The sequence below is a fragment of the Motacilla alba genome, chromosome 1A, assembly GCF_015832195.1.
Source record: "Motacilla alba alba isolate MOTALB_02 chromosome 1A, Motacilla_alba_V1.0_pri, whole genome shotgun sequence".
NCBI classification, from domain to species: domain Eukaryota; kingdom Metazoa; phylum Chordata; class Aves; order Passeriformes; family Motacillidae; genus Motacilla; species Motacilla alba.
Window position 1 is genome coordinate 54,304,834 of NC_052031.1, and position 19,100 is coordinate 54,323,933.

General features: G+C 39.0%; 1 protein-coding gene across 2 annotated transcripts in view; it reads left to right on the top strand.

The window, feature by feature from the left end:
• Window positions 1-19,100, top strand: part of ANO2 (anoctamin 2) — a 146,978-nt gene that overhangs the window by 112,922 nt on the left and 14,956 nt on the right. For both annotated transcript variants that reach the window (XR_005258835.1, XM_038153088.1), the window contains exons 16-20: window positions 3,280-3,481; window positions 7,246-7,357; window positions 8,557-8,614; window positions 9,473-9,573; window positions 16,976-17,124. Coding sequence is in view for 1 of the 2 variants with exons in the window: in XM_038153088.1 (XP_038009016.1) it covers window positions 3,280-3,481; window positions 7,246-7,357; window positions 8,557-8,614; window positions 9,473-9,573; window positions 16,976-17,124 (622 nt within the window). In the remaining variant the exon portion in view is untranslated. The remainder of the gene's footprint in view (window positions 1-3,279; window positions 3,482-7,245; window positions 7,358-8,556; window positions 8,615-9,472; window positions 9,574-16,975; window positions 17,125-19,100) is intronic.

The following is a 19,100-nucleotide window of genomic DNA, read 5'->3' on the forward strand; positions in this document are numbered from 1 at the left end:
GAGGGCAGGGTGGCATGGAACAATGAATCACTCGGGCTTTTCTTTGTTTGGCTCAGTCAGATGAAGGAAGAAAATAAATTTGTGCCATGGCAGAAGAGTTCAGCCTCTTCCACCCTATTCTCACTCATATGGTGTAATACTTGACTCTAGAATAGCCCTACTGGGAAGTCAGAGAACTATCTGGACATTAAATTGTTATCCTACTTGGATGGAGGTAGCAGTCCAGCCCATGGGGTTTTATAGCTTCCTTCTCAGATCTAGTTTTCTTTCCTGTTTGTCTTCATTCGTGCCAGGCTCAGTAGGTGACCTTTTCTGCAGCCAATTTTCACATCTGTTTCTAAGCAGCTCAGTCCTGGACGGACTAGTTTAGCTATTCAGGGAAGAAACTGCCATAACAGCGGGGAAGGATGGCCAAAGGAAATGTTGGCAATGACAACTAACCCCATGAGTGGGCACCTGAACAAATGGTGACCTGCCTGATCAGGAATTTGGGCAGAAGAGGTATTTTCAGGAATGAGAGAAATGCTGTGAAGATACAAGAGCTATTCCCCCCAGTGACTGTCAGGGGAGTGAGAACTGTGCTCACAGTAACTGTGCAGTCCTACAGGCCCTCCTCAATTTTCTCTTCTTGCTGGATGCACAGATAATGAAAACTCCTAAAGGAGTATTTTTCCATCTGTGTCTAAGCAGATGTTTGAAAACAGCTGAGCAACTGAGAGTTTCTGAAGCCCTGATGCTTTTGCAAAGCAAATATTTTTGTTCTTCAAACAAATAAGGATTTTTTTCAGTAATTTTGTACACCTTGCTATGGCATTGCATGAACTTGAAAAGGTTGCTACTCTCTCAAGCTCCAGTAACATTCCTCAGGGCAAGGGATCACTAAAATCCGTTGGTCAGGTTCAAGTTCTTTGAACTTTCATGATCTGAAATTTCCTCTTTTTCTGTTTAGTGTGGACTGTCCTCAACTTTTCTTCCTGTACTGTTAGGATATCATTCCTAAGTGGGAATTTGTGATGGAGAGAGGTGTATATGGAGGCCCAGGGATCTCATCAGCTCCAAAATGAGGCATCCAATTTCTGATTTTCCTTGTCCACTAGCATAGTGAAAAAATTGCAAAGAAATCCACAGGGAAAAGAAACAGGAAGAGAGTATCAGGAAGATGATTAAGAAGGAGGAATCTGTGACTCAGATTAAGAAAAAGAAAGGAGCTTAAGGTGTCTGTAGAGGTGGAAGGTGAAGTAAATTAATACCAGGTGGTGCTGTTTTGTTTTCTTCCTTTGTGGGGGATTTTACTTTCTACTCTAGTGATTGTAATGGGGAAGCACGAAAAAAGTTATGGTTCTTTGTTCCTGCACCCCTTCTGTCACAGCAAGGTAGTTCAGCATGAATGTGATTTTTTGTTTTTTGTCTCTTTATTTGGTAGGTAAGTCAAAAGAAAAATAGATATAAAAACTAGAAATGTTTCTTTGACACAATGAAAACTACAAAACCAAAGGAAATAATATTTTATGGCATTTGAAAAATGTTCATTTAAACTGTTTCAGGTTCAGGCTTTTATCATTTAACATACATTTCATTTAAAATTAATGAAACAGTTCTTTAAAAAATAAATGTTTTATTAGGTCTAACTATTACTATTTGCTGAAAAAACATATTTGACAATTTCATCTGAAATCTCCAGGAGTTTTTCCAAATAATTAATTCTCAGTATGTTTACTAGTTCTTCATAAAAGCAAAATGTGCCCAGTTTTCACCTTCAACTTTTAATAATTTAACTCTGATTCTTGTTGTGGTTTTTTTGCAATAGTTCCTTTTCATGCAACAACCTTCCCCTGCATACAGGAATTCAATAAACTGTTACTGGATCATTAAAATAAACTATTAAATTTCCCTAAACCCATGTTTTGAATCTGGGCCCCTAGGCCTATTTTAATAATTGCAGTAGTTTAATCTTTCACATTGTGGTAGTCTCTTTCATCTGATGATCTCAAGATGTTTTACCTAAAATAATGAATGTACACTGGAATTCTTGCTAAAGGCAAAAATGAAAGGGAAGAACGTACCTTCTCCCCCTTTTGTGCTGTGATGATGAAAATGTACTTTTTTAAATTATTGTTTTAATAATTTATTTTTCATTGTGGATTGGTTTAGATACTTTTTTTTTTTTTTAAAGAATACCACAACCCTGTGAAATTCAAATTCTTCTTGTGGGAACTTGACCTTAAATTGCAGGGCCAACTTTCCTCATCTCATGGGTCAAAGCTGGCCCACAAAGAATGCCAGGGATACCAAGTGATTTCTGGGACACAAATGTAAAGTGAAGCCCTAATAACCCTGTTTAAGTCAGCCTTAAAGGAATAATAACAGGGGAATAATGACTTTCATTTGTAATCTGGCGCTTCTGCTGTGCGCAGGTGTAGCTGTTTGAGCCGGTAAAGCCCATTTACCTGACTGCACATAAATAAAGGCCTTTCAGTCCAAGCCATCTGAATCTATTGTCAGATAAAAGATCTTGCTTAATTCCTGCTTTTGAACCCAAAATGCCCAAATTTCACTGCAAGAATGATGTGTGTAGCTTTAATCACAGCAGACATGCCCATCTGCAGGAATCCATGGAATCAGTATAAAAGAATCACAGATTGGTTTGGGTTGAAAAGGATCTTAAAGGTTATCTAATTCTAACTCCCTGCCAGGGGCAGGGCTGCCACTTACTGGATCAGGACACTCAGGGCCCCATCCACCCTGGCCTTGGTCTCTTCCAGGGATGGGACAGCCACAGCTTCTCTGGGCAACCTGTGCCAGGGCCTCAGTACCCTCCCAGGAAGGATTTCTTCCCAATATCTAACAAAAAATGTCTTCTTTTGGTTTAAAACTATCTCCCATTTCTTACCTCTACCTGCCCATGTAAAAAGTCACTTTCCCACCTTTTTATAAGCCTCCTTTAGACACTGAAAGGCGATAGAAGATCTCTCTAGACAACTCTCTCAACTCTCTTCCAACTTCTCAAGCTGTCTTCACAGGAGAAGTGCTGTAAAGCATCCAGCCCTCTGAGCATCTTGTGTCAGTTGAATTGTTGTGCCAGTTTGGAGTCGTGCATCAATTTCCTTATTTCTTATTTCTGTCTCTGTTTGCTGGAGAGCCTTTTATTTCGATCACCTGCATGTTGTCACCTCACACTAAGAAACAACCCTACAATGCCAATTCATGGAACATACCCAACCTCCCAGCCAAAGCTTCTGTTTCTAGGCTGAACTAATCAATGTGTTCATTTGTTTGCAGATCATGCTGGCATTTTCAGCAGTGTTTGGTGTCATCGTGTACCGAATCACAACAGCAGCAGCCTTGTCCTTCAGCACAAACGAGACAACCAGGTCCAATGTTCGAGTGACTGTGGCTGCTACTGCTGTCATCATTAACCTTGTGGTGGTCCTCATCCTCGATGAAATTTATGGAGCTGTGGCCAAATGGCTGACAGAAATTGGTAAAATGGCTTACCACATTCCTCATTAATCCATGTATTGACACCAGGGGGTGCAAGGAGGGTCCAAGAGGAGTATTTCCTCCTGGACAGGGCCTGTGAAAACACTCAGGCCTGTGAAGGTACCTCTTTAAGTGAAGAACTGCAGAAAGTCAGTGGGTTGTTTAAAAAATGTTGATGGCTCTGACAAAGTTACACTGATGATGTTTCCCTGATGAAAGTTTTAACCATTTCCTTACTGCTCAAATGATTTTTTGGTTCCATTTTGGGTGCATGTCTGGGCTGGACTTTTTACTAATGATTTGTACGGCAGTTAGTGGTTGGACTTTCAAAGTTCATTTTAAACATCAAAATATTGTTGCAAGCCTGGCTATTTATTTCTTTTGAAGAGAAGTCATTCCTTTGACTCCTTTAGAGCTTTAGGCCTAAAGTATTGATTTGTTATATACATTAGGCTAAAGATGTTTACTAATAGGGGTTTAAGCTGGGCTTTATTTTATTATATAAATTAGACCAAGGATGTTGGCTGATAGTGCTTTATATGAGATTACTCTTCAAACTTCTGTTTCTTCTCAATTTCTTAAAACACTTATAAATTCACAAATGAAAACATCTATTTCAGTCCTGTTTTTGGAAGAACATTACAAACTACAGTTTTGCAACTGTTAGAGATCCAAGCCTGAATTGTGGAAGTGTGGTCCTGTTTAAATTCCTAAACTATTTGAAAGAAGTGAAGACAAAGCAATTCATTTTCACAAAATATCACTTAAGTGGGTTCATTTGTTTGCTTATTTCTGTTTTGCACTCGGTTTTGGGCAGATTGTAACAGGGTTACACAAATGGACTCTGTTCTAGTAGCATAAATGAGCTCAGGCTCACTGTTCAGGCCAAAATTGTACCCAGATTTTCAGCTTTCACATGAGTGACAGACTGCTAACTGTGTAGCCTGATCAATTCTGTTCACTGCACCTGCCCAGGTAAGAAAGGGAACAAATGTTAAGGAATGACACAGCTGTGTGGAAAGAGTAGGAAAAGATGAAGATGAGATTTCTCCAGCAGCTTCTAGGCAGGAGCTTGGAAGTGCTAGGCACTGCTATGGCCTCTCTTTGGGAAGTGCAGGAGGAAAATCTCTCTCTTTGAAATGTGCACCAGGCTGAACTGTGAAAGAAAAAACTATTTTGTACTTGCTGATTTTTGCCCCCCTGTCACTTTGCATCTAATTTTAATCCTATCGTTATTAGGGCAGCTAATCAGCTGCCCTAATAATGATAAATAATTCCTAATCAATTCCTAATCAGCCATCAGATGTTTTGTTTAAGAAGGATCCAGTCAGAATAATGTCTAGTGCTACAAATTACATGAGTTAGAAAGTTCACTCAGGCAGCTTTCTCCAGCGCTAGGCTCAGATGCCAAATGTAATCAAAATGTTTTAAAAAATTACAATTCATGCATGCTGATAAATGTTGCTTAACTTGTGAACTCTCATAACTGAGAGGAGAAAAACATACTCAATTCTCATTTCACATTGCACTTTATCCACAAGCTGAAGAACACACTTGTTGGGCTGAAGGAATAGCTCTTGACAGCATAAGTTTCTATTCCTGGCTCAAGTACACTCGAATCTCTGATCAGGTGAAAAATTACATCTGAAAGCACAAGAATAGCACTGATAGCAATTGTGTTAATCATAGGATCACAGTCATGCATATGCCTCAATACCTCCTCAGTCAAGAGGAAAAGAGTAGGAGTTTTGTTTTTTGTCAATAGAGAGAGCTTGTACAGGGGTGGAGCAGCACTCCTGTGGGCCCAGTGGAGTGGGGCACTGATGCCCTTTTATCACAGATCAGACCAGCCAAAGTGCAGATGGTATCCTGCTATTCCCAGGAAGAACAGATCATCTTCAGTAATCAGGTGGTGGCAGACAAGATTTACAGCTCATTTGTAACTCAGGACCACAGAATAGGTTGGGTTGGAAGGGATCTTGAAGCTCACCTCGTTCCAAGCCCCTGCCATGGGTAGGGACAACTTCCACTAGCCCAGGTTGCTCCCAGCCCCATCCAACCTGCCCTTGGACAGTTCCAGGGATGGGGCAGCCACAGTTGATCTGGGCAGCCTGTGCCAGGGCCTCCTCCTCCTCAACGCTTCCTTGAGGCCAAGGAAGAACCAGTGAAATGGGGACAAAATCAAAACTACTCATGTTTGTCCCTTGCAAAGGCAACAACTCCTTCAGAGAGCTAAGGCCCATTCCACCCTTAGCTCAGCTCATCCTCCACCTGCAAAGTTCCAACTGCCTAATTTTGGCATAACAACCCACCACCAAGTGTTTCATTTTTTTGGGATGAGGGAGTTTTCTCTGTTACTAATGCATCTATTCTGGCTGAATGCATTTCTCATGCAGCACACCCAATGAGCCGGAGGACAAATTCTACACATACCTCTACAGCTATGATATAGGATGTCTGAGGGAGCCTCTGGGACCATATATGGTGTGCAAATGTTCATCCAGAGGCTGAGTTCATCCATGGGGGGTTCTCTGTAAGGCAGGGTTTAGGATTTTTCTCCCTCAAATGAAAAGTTGCACTGCTGTTCTTCGATATTCCTGCTGCCCTGAGCTTTCCTCTTGTGGATCTATTCAGTGTATGGGATCACCTACAAATTGTTTGAAGGTTTAATTAAGCTTTTTTATACTTATAGGTGGGTTATGCCTTAGGGCTCATGTGGTTGTGCACTGATCTTTTATGAAAATGTCATTGAAAATATCACAAAGAAAGTCAGGCAGTGAGGGCTCATTAGGCTTTTCTATTCCTTTAGTGCTAAAATAATCATGCAGCTTTTTAAAGATAAAATGCCCCAAAACAACGGCAAAGCAAACAGAACACTCAAACAGTGCCTGCAACAAAACTGTACGAGTACAGCAGTATTTTAATGAAGTCCTTAAGCCAGAGCTCTGAATCTCCTTATTATTCCACACTTTCTTTGTGCCACAGAAGTTCAGCCAAGAATGATAAATTTAATCATAAAATTATCTTATCTCACATTAGATACACCTCAGGATGAGCAGAGAAATGTAAGGGTTTCACCCATATAAAATCTTTAAAAAATGATCCTACCATCAGTTTGAAAAGCCTCTGTCTTACACCTGTGCTTCTGCTGCCAGAAAATTTCCACAGAAATGGAAAATAAATCTGGGTACAGAATAATGAATACTGAAAATATTTAAACCAAGAAATCTTGAAATACAGAACATATATAGTGAATTGTTAACAAAAATGTGTCTTTATTTTGCACTTAATTAACTTAATACCTTATTCAGAAACGTATTTAGTCTTGTATTTAGCATCAAACATATCAACAATCTCACCACAGAAAGGAAGACTAGTGGACTACAAGTTGAGGATGCTTTTAAGGTGATTTTTTTCTGGTTCAAAGTCTTTGTTCTTTTCTTTCAGCATTCCTCAATTGAGAATACGAATTATTATTTTTTAATTTTAGTCATGTAAATGTGTAGCAGATATACTCGTGTATGTTAATATCCATATATACAGCAGAGTAATTTATACTGCTTTTGCTTTGTGGAATTGAGTATCTCTGGAAATCAGGACTCAGTGACAGACCTAGTGGCTTTGGTACAAATTAGAGGTACAAAAGAAAAAATTAATATAAGCCCAAAGTTTGAAGTTTGGGGTTTTTTTGTACATGTTTGGGGATTCAGGGATTTTTATATTACTTACTGATTCAGTTCTATGGTTTACTTTTTTCCCCCCCAGAAGTACCAAAAACAGAGAAAACTTTTGAAGAAAGACTGATTTTGAAGGCATTCCTACTGAAGTTTGTGAATTCTTATGCATCAATTTTTTATGTTGCCTTTTTTAAAGGAAGGTAGGATGAATATCCTTTACATATATATATTTCTGCATTTTTATATCTGTGTCTATATTAGTGGATCTGTGTATGAAAGTGGGCACAAAGGCTTGGGACTGATCATCTTTGCCAGCTCTGAAAAAATATGTTTGACAGGGTTATCTAAAGTTAATAATTAATTTTGGTCTTTTTAAAAAGTGTAGTTTTTATAATGAATGGTGATGCTTACACGCTTTAACTTTCCACAGTTTAACAAATTTTCCTTGAAGCATCATTTAGCAAAGAAAGGTATTCCTATTTAATTTAAAATTACAGAGCTCTTTTTTCTTTTACTTTCACATTATTTTGCATTATTCTCACATATCAAATTAAGAAATAGCTACAGTCAACTGGCAAATGAAGTGATTGACCAAAAAGCTAATTCAGCTGTCCTGCTAAATAAGTGTGACTTCCTATTGGCTCAGAATCCTTTTCTTTTGGGATCCAATCATCCACATGCTTTTCAATGGGAAGCTTAAAATGATTCTTTGCTAAAACTTTGGCAAAAAATTATTTAAAACATCCTCTGGATTCTGTTTCCTACCACTTTACTCTTCCTTTTGGGGGCTGTAAAATTTTTTTAATCTCTGCTCTTAACTAATCTATCCAGCACCTTTCATTTGAGGATTAATGGTGCGTTTCACCAGCAGTTGCAAATACTGTAAGACGCCATTGAAAAAATGTCACCAAATTCTCTCTTTTTTAACCATATTTTTGTGTTGTATGGTTTGAATAAAGTCAATATCATTGTTTCTCCTGGTGTAGCCAGAAGAGTCTTGGTTGGGTACAGATGTGTAAATAATTCCATTCAGGGCATTATTCACATGTAAGAGAATGTGAATTAGGATATGTGTCCCCAGGTTTATTTGCCACCTCTAATCGAATGAGGTTTTTAATTATATTATCACTGAAAAATATTTTATTACAATTATTTTATCCAGATGTAGTAGAAAACCATTTGTAGAGGCCCATTTCTTTGAAATAATAGCAGCTGAATAGATGCTGAGCCCTTGAAAATTCATGTTTAAGAAGCAACTTCTGAAATATTTTGACTAATACAGATGAACAATCTTGATTTCAAAGTTAACTTATTTTTGTGTTTTTATATTAAATCATGGTGTCAATATTAGCTTATTTTTCTGTTTTCATTCTAGTTTATATATTATTTTTGCTTTCAGGTTTGTTGGCCGTCCTGGTCGTTATGTGTATGTGTTTGAAGGTTATAGGATGGAAGAGGTAAGTACATATGAAATTCAAATTACAAATAAAATCCTTTACACAAAGAAATATGTGTATTGTGTTTAGTGGACTGCAAACAACAGGGGAAAATAGAAAACACATGTTAAAACAAGAGGTTAAATCTTCAACTTGAATAGGGAAAACCCAAGGTTTCCATCAAAGGAAACTTTATATTCTTTCTTTCTGCCATTCTTTCTGACTATTTCATGGTCTTTCTTAGGTGAAGCTTCACCACTTTGTGCTTTACAACTGGGCACTAAGGCACAAACATTCTATGATTTGGTTGAGGCCCTCGGGAAGCATGAATCTGGCTTCGCATTCTGCAGATCGCTGGAAGCGTGGCAATTTTAATAGCTTAAAAACCTGGAGCCATTTTGAGCTAAACTTATAAACATTTATTTTTTTAAAATACCCTCATGAAGGGGATTGCTGTGGGTGTTCCCTTGAAAGCTGAGAGATGTACTCAAGATTTGACAATAAAGCTGACATAAAAGTCTTTGCAAGACTGAAGGTTTTCTTTCCCCCTTGGGAGAGATCAGGTTGGAAGAGTATTGGTGATCATGCATTATGTTTATTACATTGATTATATAGTGAATATTTTAAAAGGAAATATGGGAGCTCCAGGGCACTGTGAGTTGTTTCAGAGCTCTGCATATTTTCCATAATACAGTTTTATGAGTGGAGATGAAATACCTTATCAAACACAGATTTGAAGTAACCAATGAGTTCTGTGATCCCGCAAAAAGTGATGGTAGGGACAGTGGGCACATAGAGACACTGGGAGCTCTTCCAGGTGTATATTTTTAAATTAATTCTCTTAATCCCTTTGCACTCTCTGGTTTTGTTTAATTGCAGTGTGCTCCAGGAGGGTGTCTGATGGAACTCTGCATTCAGCTGAGCATCATCATGCTTGGAAAGCAACTGATTCAAAACAATCTCTTTGAAATTGGAATTCCGTATGTATCCTGGCCTTTTCCATTATGTGTTATTCCTATGGCACAGTAAATCAAAGCCTTGATCCTTATTCAGCTAAATGTGACTTTTGCCACTGCTTTCAGTGGATTCTAATTGAATGTGATGATAAATCACATTTTTGGTTGTGGTGAAATGATCTGGTTGTATTTTATGTTGAATAATTTGCTATATCTTCACTAAATGGCTTAAAGAAAATGATGGAATATATGAAATAATTGATTTAAATTAATTTTAGAAACCAGGGAAAACAGGCAAGGTATGATAGATCTCCTGGGAAGTTTCAGAGAAGCTTTCAGGATAGCAGCATTGAATAAAAATTAATGCAAAGTGGAGGGGAGATAGTGTGGGGGAAAGCAATAGCCTGTAAAAAATGTTAAAATCTATTACATTATCTATGGCTATTTTATGGGTTTGGGGATGAAATCCACACGTTTCCAAGGTGCCTTTATGTCATTCTGGGATGATGCAGGAGCAAGCAGAGACACTGACAGTTCAGTGCCTTTCTGCCATGGACTGCTTCAGTGCTCAGTTCCCTGCTCCAAATACAGCAGGAAACATCTCCCAGTCTCTCATCAGTGCCAAGGGGATCTTCAGGCACTGAGAATCTACTGAAAAAGTCCTGTTCCTGCATCATGGGAGGTTTGCTTTGTGGTGGCAGTGGCCTGTGAAATGGTGGAGATGAAGAGTCTGGTTTAGACATCTCAGCTCCACTGAAATGAGGCAGAATCTTCCAACTCTGATGTCAGCAGCTTTTAGGTCACATCCATAAGGCTCTGATGATGGTAACTAGAAATAAAGAGGAGCGATCCTTAAAAGATATGAAATATATTTCAAATGAGCCCTTTTCCTCCTTTTTCTCAGCAAGTTTTTTTTTTCTTGCAAGGAATTTAAATAGCGAAAGAGAAGAAAATTCCCAAACAAATCAGATGTCGATTATGGATGGTTTCATTATTCTTGTGTCAAAGTTTAATAGGAAGGCCTGTTTTCTGTCTGCGTCTCATTGAGTTTACATTGTATTTTGAGAAAAGGATGGTAAATCATTCCCAAAATATCTGACATGTTGAAGGCTTAAAGCTTTCTCAATGTAAACCTGCTGTAATTTGTTTCTCGTCTTCCAAAAACTTACTGCTACTGGACTTTTTAAATGGGAATTTATGATGGTACAAATACTGTATTTATTATTTTTGACTCATGAAAGCGTGGGCTGATCTAGTCCAAACAGAAAGTCATGACCAATTATTTTTCATTTCCCTCCCTTTAGTGCAAGTATGCGATAATTTCATCTCATTTTTCTCCCTCCGATCTGCTCCCCCACTCTTCATTTAACAAACTGTGGTGGCTTCAGTTTTAAAAACGATCATCCTTTCATCCTCCCCTTTCTAGATAAATACCTCATTTCAGTCACAATGCTATCTTGTCATCTTGGAATAAACATATCTGCTGTTCTTTGCTTGTCTGCATTCCCAAGAAAATCGTGTGTGTGTCTGTAGAGTTCGGCCCTTCTCCCTGGACCTATTAGCACCAGAAGAATCACTGAGCACTTAATTAAATCAGAGTTAGCCTCTTGTTCCTGAATGGACCACTGTACTGGTTTGGGCTCGTTCCTCAAGGATAACAGCAGCTGCATTTTTCATTCCCCCTTGCCTTGTGCCTCTTTGGAGGGACTGAGAGTTGGGGCGAATAACACAGATTCTTCCATTGGCTCCCTGTATTTTCACTGTGGACAGAGTCCAGGTGCTGCCACCAACCTTCTCCATGTGGAGAGACAGAAGGGGATATCATAAATGGTGATTTGGTCCTCAGAATCTGGTGCTATCCCCTGCACATCTGTAACATGGAAGCACCTCTCTACTGAGTTATCTGATGACACTTATCAAAAACATTTTCTTCCTCACTGAAATCTTAGGATTTCAAGGGAGTTTTTTTCAGGAAATTTTTAAAATTTCATTCACCAGAAATCTCAAGGTGTTTTAGTTGATTTGCATAAATCACAAATCCCATTTTCTTCTCTTTCTCCTAAAAAAATACTGCTAAGTAGATGATAGAGTAAGTCTGCAAGCAACAGTCATCCTTTATGTTCCTATAACCCCAAATTGGAAAGAATTGGAAAGCATCTTTCCATGTCTTCATTCTGCTTCATCTATGGTCAGTACTGGGTGAGGAGGGAAACTTCAGATGGCAGCCCTGCATTTTTTGGAAACACATCCTTGCTTTTCCTTCAATGTTTCTGTAGAAACTGTTGCCACAGCTATGATAGATGTAATTGCTGATCTCCTAAAACTTGTGTGATTTCTTTTTTTTAATTTCTCCATCCAGCTATAGCAAACCAGCTAGGTAAATGCAACAAGATTTGAATTATAGAAAACTAAGCCCGCTTGAACTGAAATGTGTGTTCTGTGGGGCTAGAATTCACAAGTTTAACAGATGCAAATCTGCCAAAGTTCGCTCAGATATGTCACATACCATCATTCTTTTACACAGGAATTGACCCTAAAAGGCTGCAGGGCTTGAAAGCCTTAACCCAGAGTTCTTTTAAGAGCCTTTTTATTCAGTTCTGGGGTTTTTTTTGGTTTTTTTTTTTTTTTTTCTGAACTTACTGAAAAAAACCCCATCTATGTGGTTATTTTATTACTCTCTGTCTTTGACCTTGGCGCTAAACCCTTAGGGTGAAATCCTGGCCCTATTGAAGTGAACAGCAAAACTATAGAATTTAGTGAGCATTAAAGTTGTGGCACTTCTCTTCAGCATCAATTTCCATCACTTCCTTCAAAATATACTTAAATATGCTGGATGAGAATACCAAGAGTTAATAAAGTCCACTTAAATACATCCCTTCATAGCTATTATCTCTTATGTTGTTTTTCACCTTTATTAAATTATTCTTAATTAAAGGTTTGGGTGGGGTTTTTTCCTTTTTTTTTCTTTTCCTGTTTTTTTTTAATTGTTGTTTTCCTCTTATTGAGAAACCAATAAACCCGAAACACAACTGAAACTCTTGTAGAGTCCAGGATATCTGAGTGTGCCAAGGAAGCATGGCTGTACCAAAAATATGTGTGAGAACAGGAAATTTAGATACTTTTGTTCTTCCCCTGCTTCCTTCCTGTGCTTGTGAATGTGAGAAGGTGTTTCTTTATGTGAACAGACTGTAGGAATAGGACTGAAGGAAGGCCTGGATCTCCAGTGTTCCTTCCCAAAAGCAGGAAAGAAAATCACAGGCAAGGACACAAGAGTCTGGGTCACTGCTCTTCCTTTTGTCCAGATACAAGTGCTCCAGCTACTCAACCTAAGAATCTTTTCTGTTTAGGTTTCTCTCTGCACCTTTTTCCATTATCCTGCAGATCAAAAAGCATCAACTGGAAGGAGAGCCTTAAAAAACCCACCTGTTTTAAATAATCCTTTGTTCCTGGCAGCTGGATTCTAGGGGCTTTCTGTCTTTTCATGCAAAACCTCCACATGCATCTCTGTTCTAGCAAGTATTCATATAATCATGGAATCACAGAATGGTTTGGTCTGGAAAGAACCTTAAAGACCTCGCAGTTCCAAGCTCCTGCCATGGACAGGGACACCTTCCACTATCCCAGGTTGCTCAGAGCCCCATCCAGCCCAGCCTTGGACACTTCTAGGGATGGGACAGCCACAGCTTTTCTGGACAACCTGTGCCAGGGCTTCACCACCCTCACAGAAAGGAATTTCTTCCCAATATCCCATGTAAACCTGCTCTCTGTCAGTGTGAAGCCATTCCCCCTTTTCCTGCACTCCATCCCTTGTCAATAGTCTCTCTCCATCATTTCCATAGGTTCCCTTCCGGCATTGGAAGGCTCAATTAAGTCCCCTTGGAGCCTTCTTTATTCCAGGCTAAACAATCCCAATTGTACAGCCACTGAAGACACAAACACTTGTGCCAACAAAGTAATTTTCCTGCATCTGTTCTCTTTCAACCTGCTCTCCAGATGCCCCACCTCTTCAGCCTCTATCTATTCCACTCTCACTCACTCCACAAATTTTTCGTTTTTCCCAAGTCATCATCATTCTTTCCCCTAGATTCCCCAAATCCAGCTGCTCTTTCTTACTGTATCAAGAGAGAAACTGTTGAATCATCTCTCTGATTTTTGAAAAGGAGCCTTCATCTAATCACCATGTGCTTACAGCCCAGCCAGGATCACTTGGAGCTTGATTTCTCTCTTTTCATCATATTTTTTCTCAAAATCTTGAGGGTTATTGACAGGCAGTGATTTTATGCTCACTTCAGATGCTTGTTAACGTGCATAATGCAGTGCTTATTGGTTATACTGGGAATTACAATCAGCATAATTCAACCATGTTCTCACCTCTTACCTAACACAATAATTTGGTGCAAATCCCCTGTGAGAAGCTGCAGTGTCATTTTTAACTGCTCTAGATATAGCCTGACAAAAACCTGGTAATTTTCTTTCCTTCTCATCCTGCATTCATTCTTCTCACATACTCTTCTGTTTCCTTAAGGATGCACCTTGCTTTTTGACATTCCCTGGAAAAATGACCAGAAATAATGGCTATTCTACAGCTTTACAGTTTTTCCTCTTTGCCCATATCTGAGTGGAATCATGAAACTTTGCTGCATGAGCCTCTTCAGCACAAAGCTTCTGGGACTCTGGGACACTCATCCTGAATGGGCAAACTTACCTCTACCTCACTGTGGGGGGGGCTACCTGGCAGGAACAACAAATCAGAAGCTAAAATAAGTCTTTTTTTGTCAATTTTCTTTAAAAACGTTGATCTGGGTAATTAAGGAATGGGCTTCAAACAAAAGAATTTAAAAAGCATACTCAGTTTTAGTATCGCAATCATAAGTACAGATAAAGGTTTCTGCAAAACTCATTTTCATTGCCCTATTGCTGTGTAGCTGGAGAATAACACCCTGCAAATCCCTCTTCTCTGTTCCTTTAACTTTCTGACACATTTCTGCTTGGCCTCAAACTTCACATGCTTGGATATGACACAAAGGTACTTTTTGGTTTTTGTGGAAAATTTGAAATAATCGGTTTGGCTTGCTTTCAGTCAATTGATCTTTAAAAAAAATACATAAAAAGAAACATACATAAACTCTTCAAAGCTGAACTCCAAATGGTTAAAGGTGCTGTTCATCATGCCTGGCTTAGAGATAACCAGATGAAAAATTAAAAATTATTCTGAGCAGCTGAGCCCTGGATTTGATGTATTCCCAAATAAACATTAAAAACAACAATTGTTTTAGTTACTGGATTCTCGTGGGAGGTGTGTGTGTATGCATTAATCTCCAGAACTTGATTCTGTGGTGCTGTAGCTGAAGGATTAGATCACATGTGCATAGATTTCACATCTAAACACACTCAAATTTTATCTCAGCTGCTGCTGTGCTGTGACAACAAGATCATCTTCACTCTCATCCGCCCACAGAAATGTGAGGGACATTTATAGCTGCTTATATCGTTTCATTGGAACAGAAATTAGCATTGTCTTGAACCTATTGTTCACCATCCTCTGAGAGTCACTCACATTAGGAAATTAATTGGGATATGTTGGAAGAGCATCCTGGGAATTTTTTGATTGTTTTAAATCCTGGCCCAGCCTCCTACCCTCTGAATGCTACATCACCTCTGTCACCCATAAGTTCCCTTGGCTGCCATAAAGGCAGAAGGGGAGAAAGTGAATCTAGTGTCTTGAAATGGCTGAGTTTGCATGATGTAGGAGGTAAAAGTCTTTGTAAAGATTCATCTAATTCTGTCTTGTGTAGCATTTTAAATTTACCCCTACCCTTCCATTAAAACTGTGCAATCTGAGTCTCCTGGTTAGCAGTAATGCCAAAGCACTGATGATGTTATCATCAGACTTGGGAGCTACATCTTCCTTCCACCTCAAACAAAACCAGGAGTTGTCCTGTTGATTTTTGAAACTTTATGATCCAGGATCTGAGAGGGCTTGATGCAATCTAGACCTGTTTAAAGAGTGTCTTCTAATCACAAATTCCGCCATACTGGTGATGAAATGGAATGGTTCCTGTAAACACTGGTAGGTGCAGAAATTCCTCAGTCACTCTGGGAACACAGTGATCCCATGGTTCAGTGTAAATTTGGAAATGAAGCAATAAACCCTCACAGCAAAGTCTTTATTGTGTTTGCAATTTTTTGTTCGTCAGCCTTGCCCTGCTACTGAAGCCAGGGTCCAGGAAAGTGGTTCTGCTCCCCTGGAGGTCCAAAGGAAAACCCCTTCTCCCAAATATTCCTGTATCCAGGCCACACACCTGCAGTTCAAAGGTTTTATCACAAGCTGTGGGGGAAGATTTTGTGGGAGAGCCCTGCTTACACTACTGGCAAAACATCAATGGAATTAGTCTGGATTTCCACTCATGGCACATATGTGAAGAACTGTAAAATAGTGCTGTATGTTTCTGTGGAACATAAATATCATCTGCAAAAGAAAGATATGCAATAAGTATAAATCTGGCTATTTTATGCTAATTTGACTGTATTTTGCTGCCTTTATTATGAAGAAATACCTCATTCTGTGATTTTCCATGGGAATTTCTCAGTGTATAAAATAGAATTAAGTTGCTGATGCATGTGTATTTAAAATATCATTGGGGATGGGAGGGCATTGGGAAAAACTTTACTCTTCATTTAGAAATAATTTATTTTATTCTAATTTATTTGTCATTGTCATTAAATTCGTATCCCCATTTCAGTGGGACAGTGTTTGATATTGCTTTTTCTACTGTCAGTACATTCTTGCACCCTCTTTGTTTGGAAATATCCCATAATCACAGAATGGCCTGGATTGGAAAGGACCTTAAAGCTCATCCAGTTCCAACTCCCTGCCATGGGCAGGGACACCTTCCCCAATCCCAGGTTGCTCAGAGCCCCATCCAACCTGGCACTGAGCACTTCCAGGGATGGGGCAGCTGCAGCTTTTCTGGACAACCCATGAACATCTGGCAATTTTTTTACATTAAAATTCTATTATACTGGCAGTTCCCAATTTCTATATTGAGATGGAAGTGTGCCTGTAGTAAAAATGTGGAATGAAACCATTACATTTTGTATTTTGTTAAAAGAGAGGTACTCACTATGTTATTCTTGGGAGTACTAATTACTAATATTATTTAGGTTCCAGGATCTTCAGGAAGATCCCCCTGGAATATGCATCTAGAGAGAAAAATTATTATAAAGTATGGGATTCAACTCCAGTAGCTTGTACCTGTCAATAAACAACATCTGAGCTTTTCCAGGGTCGTGTAAATTCCTCCGTGATGAACCAAAGTAACACAGGATTAATTTTGTGTTGCTGTGCAAAGACTTGGGCCAAATCTTTTAGGGAAAAAAAACCCCAAAAAACAGACTTGGTTTAATCTGAACTTTTGTTGCTCAGGAAGCTCAAGAAGCTCTTTAGGAAGCTGAAGGATGAAAGAACTGAGGTAAAGAAAATGCACACCAACCAATCCAAGGACCCTCAGCAATGGGATCTTGACTACATCTTGGAACCTTTCACTGGGCTGACTCCAGAATACATGGAAATGAGTAAGTTTTCAGAATCTAATTTCCTTTTCTGCTGTAACCATGGCTTTACATAGGACAGAATGCCAGAAGTGGTCATGAGAGAGGGGGAAAAATACCCCAGCACTTGTAGTTTGCAGAAATTCCGTGTGAGCCAGCAGGACTATGAGACTATCATAGTTGCCAACAGAGAAATAATGATGAATCCCAGTATCTGTTAATACTTCTGCTGCCAGATTCCAGTGTTCCCAGCTGAAGAAAGTGCATAGAAACCATTTCACCACAGAATCAGCAGCTATAGTTAGGACGGATCTCTGGAGATCAGCTGGTCCAACCTCCTGTTCAAAGCAGGGTCAGCTAGAGGATGTTGCTCAGAGACTTGTCCAGTTGGGTTTTGAGTATTTCTAGGGATGGAGACTCAACAACTTTTCCTGTATTTGATCACCCTTACACCAAGGATTTTTTAATATTTAAGTTGCACTCCCTACATTTCCATTGGTGCCCTGTGCCTCTTGTCCTTTCACTAGGTGCCCTTGAGAAGGTTTTAGCTCTCTGCTCTCCAACCGGCCACATGGGTAATATCCCCTGAGCCTTTTTTTCCTGTGGTACAGCAATCCCAGTCCTCTCAGCTTCTCCTTGTTCATCAGGTCCTCTTCTCCCTTAACCATCTTAATGGCTCTCCAGTGGATTCACTGTAGTATGTCCATGTTTTTCTTCTACTAGGGAGCACAGCCCTGTACCTGTCCCATGACTAGACCCTGCAGAGGCAGGGAAGGAGAAAGCGGGAATGCTGTGGGTGGGGAGTAGAAAGAAAAGAAATAATCCAGGTAAACCCAAGCTTTAGGTCACACAAGAATTCAAGGAGAAGCACAATGGGCATGGTGTCTAAAGCACGTGGACATCTGTCAAATAGTGAATGTGGCAACTCCCGTTTTAACACAAGTCACTGTTCTCAAGATATCTAAAGGGGAACATATTTTATGGCAAAAAAAATAAATACCATATATGGTTTATCTCTCTATGCAGAAACAATCTTGGTTTGTAGATATAATTTATAATTGAATTAAAAATGAATACATTAAAATTTATAGAATGGTGGATTTATGTAAATCTATAAATGTCTAAGTGTATATGACGTATTTTGCATGATGACAGATTTGGGGATATCTTATTAATATGTTTAGGATCCCAGCCTTGGCCTCTGTAGTGCCATCAAGAATCCCTCACCTCCCATTATCTCCCTCTCAATTGTTCCAACTCACCTTAGGATCTTGTCTTTGTTGTCACTTCTGTTATCTTATCCCCTTCTGCACTTAATGATACTTTATTGAAAAATGATCCTTTAAGATAATTTTTTTTCCATGAGTTAATTCAGCCCAAGATGATTTTTCTTCCTGTAAACTTTAAGCAAGTCTCTTAGCAATTTTTGAAGTTGAACAATGGTAAAAAAATAGACATTTTTTCCTATAGATTTTTTTTTGTATTTTTAGGCTCAAGAATAACTCAGAAATATCTGTTTTTAACAACCCAAATTTCTTGGTTAGCTAGGTCTAAGGACAAGGAGGACTAAATTCCAAGGATTTTAGTTACCAGTAACAAATACTGGTGTGATGTTTGTCAGCATTGCTTGGGTTTGCTGTCAGTTTTGCTTGGCCTTGATACTGCTGTGTGAAAAGTGATGCTCCAATGCTCTGAGTTTAAACATAATTTCCAAAATGCTAGATTTGTTTTAAGGTTTCATTTAAGGCCACCTACTCAGAAAGGAAGCAGGTCAGTAGTCTGTCCTTCAATGAAGAAAGTGGAGTTTTCCTTACCTGTGTTTTGACTTCAAAGTACCTCTTGGAGCTCCCATGTTTAGCCATTTGTTATGCTGTCCCTTAGGGAACTGTTTGGGTTATTTTAATTTTAGGAGCAAGTTCTAGAAATTGCCAAGACGAGTCAAATCATGGCCACTGAAATAAGTAGATCAATGTGTTTGTTTGTTGTTTTTTTTTTTTTTA